This window comes from Homalodisca vitripennis, chromosome 5, assembly GCF_021130785.1.
Source record: "Homalodisca vitripennis isolate AUS2020 chromosome 5, UT_GWSS_2.1, whole genome shotgun sequence".
In the NCBI taxonomy this organism is placed as follows: domain Eukaryota; kingdom Metazoa; phylum Arthropoda; class Insecta; order Hemiptera; family Cicadellidae; genus Homalodisca; species Homalodisca vitripennis.
This window is the reverse complement of record NC_060211.1, coordinates 97,473,975-97,488,034: the sequence shown is the minus strand read 5'-3', so window position 1 is coordinate 97,488,034 and position 14,060 is coordinate 97,473,975. Positions and strand designations below refer to the sequence as shown.

The window sequence follows — 14,060 nt, the reverse complement described above, 5'->3', positions numbered from 1 at the left end:
TAATTACTGAATCGTTAAATGTTCAAGCTTAGAAATCTTTCGATACAACCATACAATTAACTTTAATTTCACCACAGATAAAGACAGTCTCCTCCTAGAACATATTGATCCCTACAATTTAAAAAAAAACCACTATCTGTTTTGTTTCCTATTTTTAGTGTGTAAAATTCTTGATTACCAAACGATTTAATAAGTGAGATTATGTTTTGATGAGTCCGTACGTTTTGAATAAATTACATTCAAAATGTGAGAAATTATAATTACCACTAATTTTAATACAGTTTCATTCCAATTCCTCTGATCAACCAATATTTCCTTTTATAATCTTATTCCGTTGCAAACGATTCATAGTTTGTATGGTCTCTGAAGAAATGCGTCCAATAAAGTGTGTAGAATCCACTGGAATTTGTGACTAACAAATATATATATATATATATATATATATATATATATATATATATATATATATATAATGTTATGAACTCCACATTATAGGGCTATCTTTATGTTAGAATAATATATTATCTAATATATATATATATATATATATATATTATATATATATATATATATAAGAAACATAAGCATCTAATTTATGTGAAAACTATTTTGTAACCACACAAAAAAATAACCCTTTTACAACAAAACAATCAATTGGGAAAATTCAAAAATACTGAAATCATCTATTATATTCAAAAGAAATACTAAAATATTATAATCCATAGACAATTTTTTAAATTCCAGTTAATGAGGTGGACATATTCTTATTTAGAACAGATAGCTGTTAATTTGATAGTTAAATGAGTATTTTGTACAGCAACTGCTGTTTGGTTTTTATTTTGCTTCGGACGGTATATCCTTATTCTTCTGTAAGTTTGAACTGTTTCTGCTCATCGCATTTAAAACAAATTACTATGAAAACAAAGAGCAAGTAAGAATAGGTGGATAAAACCTGACGGATATTCAGAGAAAAGTCTACAACATCATAAAACCCTTTACATTAAAATTAACCTGATTTCTTTGTCTGACGGTTGGTATATATAATTATACATAGACTAAAAATCAAACGAAGGAGTTGTATATGAGATTAAATAAAATGTAAATTTAAAAATATTTAATAACCAACCTTGGCAGGGATTGGGACTGCCTGTGCTTAAAACAGTCGTCGTGCATTCACCACTGTTACTAGAATCAACAGCAATGGCTGCTATGACACTGTTATGCGCACCCAGGTTAGAGCATTACATGATACTAGGGTTAGTCCTTGGGCAGGTCGTCACCCTTCTACCATGTAACACTCCCCTCCCTTATTAGGTTGATTATTTTGAGATATTTAGGTTACGTCACGTGTGCTGCAATCTACCGCAGACAATATGCACTAAACAAGAGAATAATGTAGATGCATAAATTCTTACTAAGACGTATTGAACTTTTCAGTATAATTATTTGATAACAGCGTTTAAGGGTTTAAAAATATATTTAAAAAATGATTAATGAAGTCCGAGTAGAATTAGACATGAAAATATTATTTTTATTTTACAGGTTGGTTAATATAAAAAGTAAATTTATTCTATTCTCGGTTGCGATCTAAATAATATAAATAAAGAGGTTACGTCATGTTTTTCGATTTGATATTCCACAACTCTCCAATTATGCCCAATCTTTCAAGTGCACTATGTGCTGACTTGAGAGATGTATCAGTATTATAACTGTAGATAAGTTTGATGAAAAGTTAGGATGTTGATAGGATAAGAATTCTACATTCACTATACGGTACATAAAACTTTAAGACCAATGCTAAATTTTACTAACCCTTTAATACAGATTTTTACAACGGTTATCACGAATAAATATTTAAAAAATTAAGAATTTGTTTATATAGGACATTTTTAACAATTAATAGATTTGTTAGCATCATTAAATATTTTTTGTATTAAAAATCCTAAATAATTATCTCCGATATTTAAAAATATAAAGCGTCTATAAATAATAAAATTAGTATATTTAATTCTACTCAAAATTTCGAAACTCTTTTGAATCATCAAAGATTATGTAGGATCCATCTAATATTACAATGTTTTCACCAACCTTAGACGTGATAATTACCTTGCTCTTGTCTTTTTATTAAGTTTGCATGTCAGATAAATACCCTGACAAAAAAAATGCTCTGTTAGAATACTAATCGCAACCTGAAGCAATATGTATATGCCTGTTCATATAATGCCTATCAATGAAATTTAACCAATGAGTTTCCTGGATGACCAGAAATAAATTGATCGTCAATCACGCTATTTAGTAGCATTAAAATGAGACAGTATCGAAAGGATCAACAATATCATACAATAAGCCGGTCCTTTCACTTAACCTAGCTTGTTATAATAAATACTGACTTAAACCAAATATATGACAGGCACATCTCTTTCAGACAATTAGATGAGACAAATTTGTCACTCTATAGGTCTGTATATATTTAAAAATATATTTATTTATCTGACTGTCAGTTAGCTAAGAGTAAAGCAAAAGAAATATGATTTGAGCAAAAAAACTTTTATTTCATAATTTAGACTCTTTTGATACTCTCCAATGTTAACCTCCAGCAAAACTCTAAGAACTATCCATAGTTTTTTCTATAATAATCTTCCCAATAAACTTCAATAACCAGGCTCTGTATTTGAATTATAAAAAATGGTTCTGCTCTACTGGACTTATACAACTTATAACAATAAACAGGTGAATAAAATGTTTTCAGAGTAAATATATAATTTTAAAAAATGTCGGACAGGTTTCTGCCAACAAAGATAATTGTGGCGCCAATTTATTAATTAAATACGCGTATTATTAAATTTTCAAAGTTTTTCTTTTCCTTTGTTTGTGTTTACGTTACTATACACACTTTGTTTAAGTAAAAAATTTTAAAGGTAAATATTTCTGAGGAAATACATATACATTTTGAATTGTAAACTATGTAAACAAATCGCTCGTTTAACTTTATTTAAATGTGAATATTGAAATTATGTTGAAAATATTTAATCGAATGTATTGACTCATCGACAGTGGTAATAATGGACAAGTATATGGAGTAAAGGCCGGAGTCCATACGTTAACTGAATTCAGCTAAATATACTGTAAAATAAGTAGGTAAGAGTACTTCTGATGTCCTAAAGGTAATGTCAAATTCAATAGTTGCTACAATATAAACTCAGGGCTTATTGGGGGGGGGGGGTTAAACATCAATATTCAGATATCTACAGACATACATACAAGACGAAATCTACGTGAGTTCTATTTAATAAGAAATGTGATGTTTTAACTTACCCATTTCAAGAATATTGCAGTCAAATACAAAGGCTCAGACGTCGTGTTGGGGCCTTAGGTCGGAAGAAGACTAAATGTTAACTCTGCTAACAGGTTTAAAAATTGTGCTTTCATGGTAACGAGGAATAATTATTGATTGTTAAGAAATAGACTAATCGTATGGCTTAAGTCATTAGAAATAAGTTACCATGAATAAAAGGCAAATTTAAACGTGCTATAAAAGATTTGTTTTTATTTTGCATAAAGTAAATGACACAATACATATATAGTTTAATCCGACTTGAGGAAAAATATCATTTAATATTTAATAAATATCATTTTAATTTATTTCTTTAAAAAATCCCTGAGGAAGGTTTGTGATTATGTGAGGAAATTGGCTTCCGGCTCCAAGAATAATACTCGTACTTTGTTATATTTGTATTTCAGGAGTTTTCTTTCATAAGTATTAGAATTCAGGTATATGAATTATATGTAACGTGTCATTTGTTAACTATAATGTTTTTGTTGTAGACCTTGACAACAAAAATATACCAGCTATTAGTACTTTAAATGTCTTTAAGTTTCTTTTTAAATTTATCAGTAGACATAGACTGCAATTGTATTGAATTTAAAAGTAATCTAACAAGCTAATCTTCTATTAAGTATTTTGAGATTTTCTAATAATGTATTTTGAATTTTATTTAAATTTTTTAATAAAGTCATCACTATCTCTTAAAAATTGAGTTTAAATGATTATGTATTTTTTACTTTGTAATGTATTAACTAATTGTAATGTGGTACTATATAATTATTCACTGATGCTACGAAAATTTTGTTTGCAAATTACAATTTATAATATATTCGTGTGTTACAGGTTGAGATGGAACGGAACTTATAGACCATGGTAGACGTCACAAATAACTAATTCTATTCTTGAGATACAGAAGGCGTCTTATCGTCATATGCTAGCTTGAATTGTATGTAGTTGACATAGATATAACAAACTCTAAATAACTACTATAATCAAGAAAGCATACAACATTAATGATATATATTTTTAAGGTTTACCAAGTTGAAATACTTGATTGAACAATAATAAATGCGATATACAGATATATCGGTAAATTTTAAATATATTGCTGATATTCATCTCAAAAACAGGTTAACACAGATCAAATAACATTAATTACAATCAAAGGACTATGATATAAATCTAATAAGTTTGGGACTGTCCGCACGGATGTAGGATCATGGGGATAATGTCGCTTTTATCAGTACTTAAAATTTGTATCTGTAAATTGTTATTAATCATCCCCTTTGATATGCTCATATGCCTTTAATATATTCATACATGTATGGTGACAGAAGAGGTTACATCGAGGGTCTCATTCAACTTAGCCTATTGACTTGATAAATTAATACGACCTCTCTGATATGCAATTAGGAATTAAATATATAGAAAATAAATTAGATATGAAGTAACATATTTTATGCTTCCTTGTGGATAGTGCCGGATTTCTTAAGAGTAATATTGAAGTTTAAATACCTACTATCAAACAATTTAGTTAACATGTATGATTTATGGTGACATGTTTCGAAGGCTTATTATACTTTTATTGTCAGACCTACAGTATATGCCATGGTTGTGTGTGGATTCGCTATAAAGTTTGCTTAAGTTAGAGAGCCAACACAGTGCTGAAACACAATAATTTATTTAAAGTACTTTTTACAATGTGCTTTTTTAAGGAATGCGAGAAATTCATAATTTAATTACTTCTAGAGAAAAGGCGATAACGAAGAGTAACATATAACGTGTAGTTCTTATTGTTAACTATTTATAGATTTTATTGATTAAGAATGGAACCTTACAATAAAATTGTGTTTTATATTAAAATATCCTTTCTGGCACCAAAAGGTTTATTGTGATAATTTATTATGTAGCTTTCACTGACTTGGGTAGTTAGGGATATTTTCAAGTAAAATTTAGAAAATCTTTCACTCATTGTGTATATCTTTTTATAGCAGAATTAGAATATAAGCCCATTACCAAAAGTTCTATTTAAAATAGATAATACAGAGCTAGTAGTATCCCGGAATATCAATAATTCTATCAATGAAAACATGTTTGTTCTATTTTTATAACAACTGGAATTAAATCCAACACGGGAATTAGTTATTGGTAAAATGGTAGTGGCCAAGCTAAGCGACATTCCAGCCTGTCAAAGTTCGTGTTATTTACAAAATCTATCCCTCGACTCTCATTATCATATAATAATTTCCATATAGTAAAATAGTATGTTCCAAAAACAGTAAAACATAACGAATCATCGTAAAGCTAAGCAACATGCTTGCTCGACCATTTTGATGTTTTAATAAGAAACGTTCTTTTTTACTGGTTGGCAAGTAACTCTCGTAATAATTTCTGAGTGGTAAAAATTTAAAAAAAATCTCCTGGAAGATAAATTTGGAAGTAAATTCTTATGAGATCTGTTATAATGTTACACATGAAATGACCAATTGAGACTGCCTCTGTTTAAAACAGTTACCATGCTTTTACTACTATTACTAGAACCAACAGCAATGGGTGCAGTGAAACTGTTATGCGTACCCAGGTTAGAGCATTACATGGTACTAGGGCCAGTCCTTGGGCAGGTCGTAGCCCTTCCACCATGTAATACTCCCTTTCCTTATTAAGTTGGAGAATTATATCTCAGTTTACGTCACGTGTGCTGCAATCTATCGCAGACTATATGCATCTACACGGCAAGTGGATAATATAGATCCGTAAATTCTTACTGTGACATATTGAACTTTGAAGTTGAAATACTATATAACAGGGTTTGGGTTTTCATAATATATAATTATTAATTATCATTGTAGTCCTAGTAGACTTAGACAAGAGGAGTATTTTTACAATAAGAAACTGTATAGATAACTGTATCCTATTTGATTCTCGGTTGCTTTTAAATAATATAAGTTAATAATATAAGATTACCAAAATTTAAGTGCCCGCAAGCCATCATATTAAATACTTGTGTTACGCTGACAAGACTAGAACTGTGTGCTGCTCATCTCTTAGCATCTCATAGTTGGTTAGTTACTGCGCTTAAAAATTGGGTATGGATTAACCCACCACGTACGTTTTGGGTATGTATGTTGTGTGAGTCTGCTGTAACCCTTTCTTGGTTACAAATTACTACCTAACTCCTAAATACTTATGTGGAAAGTGTTATCACAGTGGTCTCAGTGGTACTGCAGACCCGTTACATAAAAGAAAGTATTCATAAATTAAACTCCGTTATAATAATAAAATAACGGTATTTATAAACTATATATTCGTCATTATCATTATCGAATATAATATGGAGATGTTGGCGTTAGGCTGCTAAAATAATAATTATATTTCCTGTTAACTAGCAATTGTATTTTTTATTACTCGAGGAGTCGAAAGAATTTAGTTTCTTCCTGCCCACGTAATAATTTGAAAAACAAAACTACATTTATATCTAAAAGTTTACATTTAGTTTAATTTCGATAACACCAACAGAGAGTTAGGGTAAGCATTAGCAAATATTCTTGCATTGGTTTTATAAGCAACTATGAAGAGAAAGAGGAATTTTCAGAACAAATACATTTGTAAAAAAACTTTAGAAAATCCTGTTTCGTAACAGGTGGTGTGGCGTACACACCTTCCTGTTTATATCACATGAAAAGTATGTATATATTTTGTTGTGTGTAAACGTTACTTAAAATTGTAATAGTTCTTAATGTTTAATAAATAAATCCACAGTTACTATTCACAAAGGTAAAAAATATACGCTATGAAAGAAATGAAGCAAAAGTTTCTTCTATATTAAAAAACAAGAAGCCTTGTGTTTATTTTATTAAATATCTTAGAAAGCTAATATTCTCCTTTTGTGTGAGTTTTTTACGTTCTTGCAGCGAGAGCAGTGTATTACAGCGTGGTTTTCGTCCATCACTTCCCATGGATAAAGTTTGTTAGGATACAGAGCTGCTATTTATTTTAAGACATGTGATTTTTGTAAACAAGTGTTGAGTACATTTTGTTATTGTTATTTATGGTTCTATTTGAGTAGAAATAGTAAAATTTATGCTTTGTATATATAAGTTTCTATTAATTACCAACCTGAAAGCCGGACAGGCTCGCGTTTGATTGCGAAACACCCGATATCTCTTAAATCCGTTCGCAATCCGTTTACTATAACATGTTACGTCTTGAATACATCACTGACTGAACAGATGAAATAAATGTAGTGAATCAAAGGATGACTTGAAAGAGTTGCGAGAGAAGATTGATGAGTTTCAGCAATTGGCAATGATATATTTAATGCTATGTTTGAATCAGATAATACAGAAGAGCTATTAGTGTAGGAGGTTATGCAAGCTGACGAGCAAAAGACTAACCTTTGTACTAATATAATAGTGGTTTACGTTCTGTTGATGTTATTCATCGTACTAAACTTGCAATCAATAAACGAAAATTCAAATTATCCATGCTATAAATTATTAAGTTGAGAGATGAAATATAATACTGGTTATCAATTTAGGTCCAAATTCGTAAATTTTATGAATGAATCCAGACTTTTTCAATGATGATAAGTTTTCGTATCCACTCCAAGTGACAGAGCCAAACACGAGAGCGAGGGAATATGTTGCTAGCATCCCATCTAAAGGTGATAACTATAAAGAGGCAAAGGGTTTATAGAAGTCTGGATTTGGTCGTAAGAAGTAATAGTTGAATACTACGTTCAAGAATTCTTAAGATTTACTCAGACTATTAATTCGAAATCGAACAAGTTAAATCTTTCGTCCCTATATGGCAAAGTTGAAACTTAGTTGACACATTTAATATAGCTAGAGGCAACTATGCGGGAATGTTTTTTCCACTCGTAGACGATTAGCTTTATATGACAATTTTGAGAATTTGTCAGAGAGAACGTCTATTTTCTCGCAGCAAAAATAGTTCATTTGTGTTATAGCCTAAAATTTTCATGTAAATAAATGTATCTTGATTTCTCACTTAAATCTAAAGTATTTTATTCCACATAAAAATTAATGTGTATTTTGAAATCATTGTTTTATATTTATACTACGTACGCCATTTCCTATAATGGTGAGCGTTCTCGACTCACTTGGTTAACTCAATACTCTTAATGTGACACTAGTCGTTCAAGTCTGTCTTAAGGTGATACATAGGGTCTATTGGAATGACATGCGTTATAATAGATTTGGATCCTAAATTTGTTTGTATAGAAATAAAGGTCATGCAAAATTTATTACCTATAGGTAAATTTGTTCTCAAGATATAGTGCAGAGAAACAGTCTATAATTTACTAGAGTGATTGGCTTTGCTAATGCACAACTAGCGGTCTTACAGGAAATTTCCGACACTTGCGGTTAATGTTGTGCTGCTCTTTGACATTCATGGGGCTGCGCAGATGAAAATGGCACATTTGTTTCTGTTCTAAACAGTTTATGTTCAGCTGAAAGACATTAGATAGTCAGGAATGAACCCTCATGGACCGTATTATTACTTTGTAAAATTGATTAATACTGACCTGTAAATCAATATTACATGATATGTATTTAGTATGGCTTATGTAGAATTATCACATATATTTTACTTTCTAGATCGGAACAACCATGCAAACTCTATGGTGCCGGAAGCACCTTAGACTTAAAGTAGATTATAATTTTCGGAATTACATTATATTTTACAGAAACAGGCTTTCTAACTAATTTGTACTTAATGAGGGCATCACTGCAAAAGCTAATACGGGAACAAATTAACCTAAGACAAGTATACTTTTTTTGACGGACAATATAATACTGGTCTAAATGCAATAAAAACTACATATTCATATTCTGAGATACATTTACTTCAATTACGTTATTTTAAAGTAGACATTTTAAAGATTTCCAAGAAATTTCCATACGAGATACATCTTGTTAATGCTCACTAATAGTGTAATTCAAATGTTACATCAATGTATTGTTGTTTACAAAAAGCAAAAGGAAGAATTATAGAGTATAGATTAATAAAATTATGAATTTGTAAAGGAAATATCGTGTTGTGCATTGTCAGTGACAGGGACAAAATAGGTTCACCGACATGAACTGCCCAAGAGTGTGGAGAGTCGCAAGTATAATTAATTTCCCTTTTTAGTGCTGGCTTCTTGGTTTTGAAAATCTCCTCATAACTAACGTGTTAACTATGTGACCTAACCATTTATGCCTATTACTCTCTAATTTTATGATATTTTACTCTGATACACGTGAATTATCTACTAATCTGAGGTCAAATACTATGTGTTAACATGTCTAATAATTCACAATCATCAGCTATTGCATTTAAAATAAGATTATTTATTTTATTATGACTGTACACTGGGTTTAACAATTGTTTATGTCTTGTATAATGTTTTAGATAATACAAATATTGAAGATCCGTAAAATTTATGATCTGAATCACCAAATACCAGGGAAAGGGACAGAAATTGTCATAAATTAAGTTTGGATCTAGAATAATATAACTTAGAATGTGATTTATACTCACTCACTTCGGGGCGTTTCAAATTCGATGGAGAACGTCGAGTAGACAACATCCAGAGCACCAATGAGAAGCAGATGGACACAAGACGATCATATTATTGAAATTCTTGAAAACTATAATTTGAAAATCTTTACTAGAGGTTCAACACCTATATTTACATTAGATGTCTGTTTACAAATTATTGTTTCAGCCGTAACTGTATAAATCTAACTTTTTTCTCTTGTCTTTTGTACAAATACGAGTCTCGTATGTAATATTACTTACTAACTTATTTTTAAAGCGTTATGTATAAATATCTCTTCGTATTCATGGTAACTTGCTGAGTATAGTTGATTGTTGCTCACCTGTGACCTTTAAAATGTGTTTAGCCATAACCTGTAAATAAAAATATCAAGAATGTTATTAATTTTTCTTTTCATTTATTTCTTTATTAACTCGTTCTTTGCCCTTGGTTAACTAGCTACTGATATAAATAAATAAACGTTTGATTTACAATTATTATTGAGTTTATTTGTCACATGTACTCGTATGATACATGGTTTCGTAAATTATACTGTCATGGGCACATAAAAAATAAAATTATATCCAACATAGAAAAGGTTTTGGTGCATGTTAGGTTTGAACTTATACAAAACATTTGGTTTGAATTTTGAAATATTTGGAATCACAAATTGGGTAGATCTTACTTGAGTTCAAATCCAGTTTTACTTTGTTTATTCCATTGACACTTATTCATCTTCCAATCAGCCTTTTCGGTTTAGTGTGGATGTAATACTGGCAATTTTAATCCTGCAAGATCTGACAGTTCTGGTTGCCATCCAATATTCCAGTTGTCATCTAGTAAATGACTATTCTGTTCTTTTACAAAAATCGAGATTCACCAATTTAACACAAATAATAAATTGTATGACTGTATTTAATAACTCAAATGTTGATCAACTTTGTGTTTTTTTAATAAATCTCTTGACGAAAAAGGTTCTTGTCAGTCTCATATTAAGTCATGATTCAAAAGAATAAATTCCATTATTGTAAAATCACCATCAGATCTAAATTCACTTTATAACTAAAGGTGTTGTGAACTTACTTTCCATAAGTATCTCCTTGTTTTAGATATTAAGATTTAATGTATTCTGTGGTATTTGGTCTAAAGAAATTTCTTTCCTTTGTCTGATGATACAATTTTACAAAAGTTTATGTATTTCTATCTTATATGTATGATAATTTTTGGTGTGTTATTTTAACTCTAAAATAGGCTGCTATTTTATCTTAATTTTAAAATTTATTGACTTATGTTTGTTTATTGTAAGTTGTTATGAAAATTGTATGGGTGTATGTTCTTCTTCTTGTATGGATTCCTGTTTGTGTGTGTATATGTGGTATAAACTCCTTTAGTTATTTATTAATCTTATATAAACATACATACAATAATATAAACTATTAACTTGTTACAACAAAACTGTAATTTTATTCATTACAAAATATGTATTAATTATAATTGTGGAATTTTAATCCTGAATACGACAAGTATCCTTTTATGTGTTGAGACAATATCAAACTATTTTCAATAATTTGAATCATAATGAGTAATCTATTTTCTTACCCTTGTTATATAACTTTAAATAAAGTTACATTTAAATAGGCCGTTTATAGGGCTTGATTCTGTAGATAGCAAGAGCTCCGGCAGAGACAACAAATAACATGTTTTGATTTACCTTTTCGGAGAGGTACCAGGTTAAACCTCTAGGTTCCTTTGTTGGAGTCTCAGATTGGCGAACACTCCAAAATGTAGTCAAGGACTTAGTTAATTATTACTGACTGTTTTAAGCTTTCAAATTGTAAGCACCCAATAAACAGGTTTTCATTATTTTGAGCTCCTACGGACCACATGTCAGAAATATAAAAATGTATAATTTGGTTTGTCATAGAGATAACGATATATGTAGTTTGGATCAATAATTAATGGTTAATTTAGTATATTAAACTTTTAGAGTCGCTGTCAATATTCCCAGTTACAGGATAAGATATGATAATCAGGTATTTCTGCTTGGAAATATTTTGAGAACGAATTCACCTATAGATTTGAAATAATACATTTATACTTATTTGTGATGTATTCGAGATTAGATTCGATGATGCCTCTCTCTCCACGGGATGTACGTCATACAGGTATAGCCGAGACACCGGGAGGATTCGCCTATAGCCCTCAAACAGGGAGATTACCTCACACTCAAACAATGGTATGGTAGCTGCTGAGGCTGCTGAAGGACAATCTTTAGTATTATTGCTAAAAGTTAAATCAAGACAGTGTTTGGAAATCTTAATTAATCATCCCATCAGAAAGCTATAAAAAACATACGCAGCAAAAATTTTGGAAAGCCTATGACGTGGCCTGGAGTTCTACCTTTTATATGAAAAGATATGTCAGTATGGGATACATCGAAGGGCAAATTACGTATTATTTTAACAACATTACAAAATTATGTAATAAATACGTTAAATAATTATTAGTTTCTTATAATGTATTGTGTGTACTATAGAGAACGAAATTTATTTATTTATTTATTTATTTATTTATTTATTTATACACGGTTGTCACCATTTTTACAAGTAATATAATAATAGATCATGTTCCACAAGATGGCAATATATACAATCAAAACAAAACAAAACTTCATCTTAAGTGAATCATACTCATGCAACAGGAGAGAAGCCAAGAAAATTATGTAGGCTACATGCAAACAATACAATATGCCAAATACAATATGCTAAACACAATAAGCTACTAGGCATAAATAAACAACTGACAGACATGCAATACATTTGATTCATTATGACTAGTTCATACACGAGCAGTCTGTATAGATTCATATACCATAAAACAAATTAATACAACAACCAACAACATGCAACCAGTACATGCCATTAATATCTAAAATATACAGTTTATATACAAAATAAATATATTAAGTAATAAATAACAATATTATCTACATAGAAAAACACATTGAAAATAACTGCAATATCGGCAAGGTGCAATAACTATTTACGAAATATAGTAGGGCAATAATCAACAAATACAGTAACTAGTACAATTCAACAATAAAATACAAAAGAGCTATAAAACGAACTGGTATAACAATGCTCTAACTATCCAGTATCAGATAATGCTTACATAGTGTAGCCCAATAATAAAAATATCCTTTTCAGCGATGACACACTATTGCAAAAAAAGTCGTGGTGATGGCAGATTAGGTTACCAAGCCGGTGTAATCTGGGGATGACACTGTGAAATTCATAGTTGGTGGAGCAATGCTGTACACAGAAGATGTCCAGAGACCGAGTTCTACCAGGTACTCTGAGATTGATGAGGTGGAGTAACTCCGAGCAATCGACATCTCCAGTGAGGATCTTCTGTAGAAACACCAGGTCATGCAGTCTCCTTCTCGCATATAATGGAGCCAGCCCCAATTGATCCGCTACCAACTCCAAGGGAACTTCACTGTAGTTGTATCCCAGCTTGGTACCAATTATCCTAACAAAGCGATCTTGTATGCTCTGGAGTCGCTGAATATGTCCAAGTTGGTAGGGACACCACACAACACAGCCGTACTCCAACACAGATCTAACTAGCGCTGTGTATGCTATCTTCATCGCCTCAACACTAAGACCGCCTCTAGAAGTCCTTATGATAAACCCCAACATCTTAGCAGCCTTCCTGGTGATTATGTCTATGTGTAATTCAGGGCTTAGGTCCGAAGACAACCCAATTCCAAGGTCTCTAATGTAAGACTTACGGCAAAGTGTAGTGTTGCTTAGACAGTAATCAAACATCAAAGGCCTGGAGTTCCTGTGAAATGTTACAATAGCACACTTCTCGGCATTCAGTCTCATTCCGTTGAGTAGGCACCACTCTTCGATTCTCTTAAAGTTACGTTGTAACAGATGGCAATCCTCAATGGATGAAATAGGACAAAAAACCTTAATATCATCAGCGAAAAGTAAGCATCTTACGTTGATAACATCCACCAAGTCATTGAGAAATACAGTAAACAAGAATGGTAAGTAAAGAAGAAATTGCAATAAAGATTGTAATTACTGTAATATCCCGGTTATGTTTCATTGTATATCCAAAATCCGGACTCACAGAAAGGCCTTTATCAACAAAAAGGAAAAGTTCTTCCTACATAAAATT

The 14,060-nt window shown here is 30.8% G+C and overlaps 1 protein-coding gene across 1 annotated transcript; it reads right to left on the bottom strand.

Annotated features, from left to right (window-relative positions):
• Positions 1–13,036: 13,036 nt before the first annotated feature.
• LOC124363560 lies at positions 13,037–13,759 on the bottom strand. The gene has a single exon (XM_046818813.1). It carries the CDS (start codon positions 13,757–13,759, stop codon positions 13,037–13,039), a length of 723 nt encoding a protein of 240 aa, XP_046674769.1.
• Between the last annotated feature and the right edge of the window lie 301 nt (positions 13,760–14,060).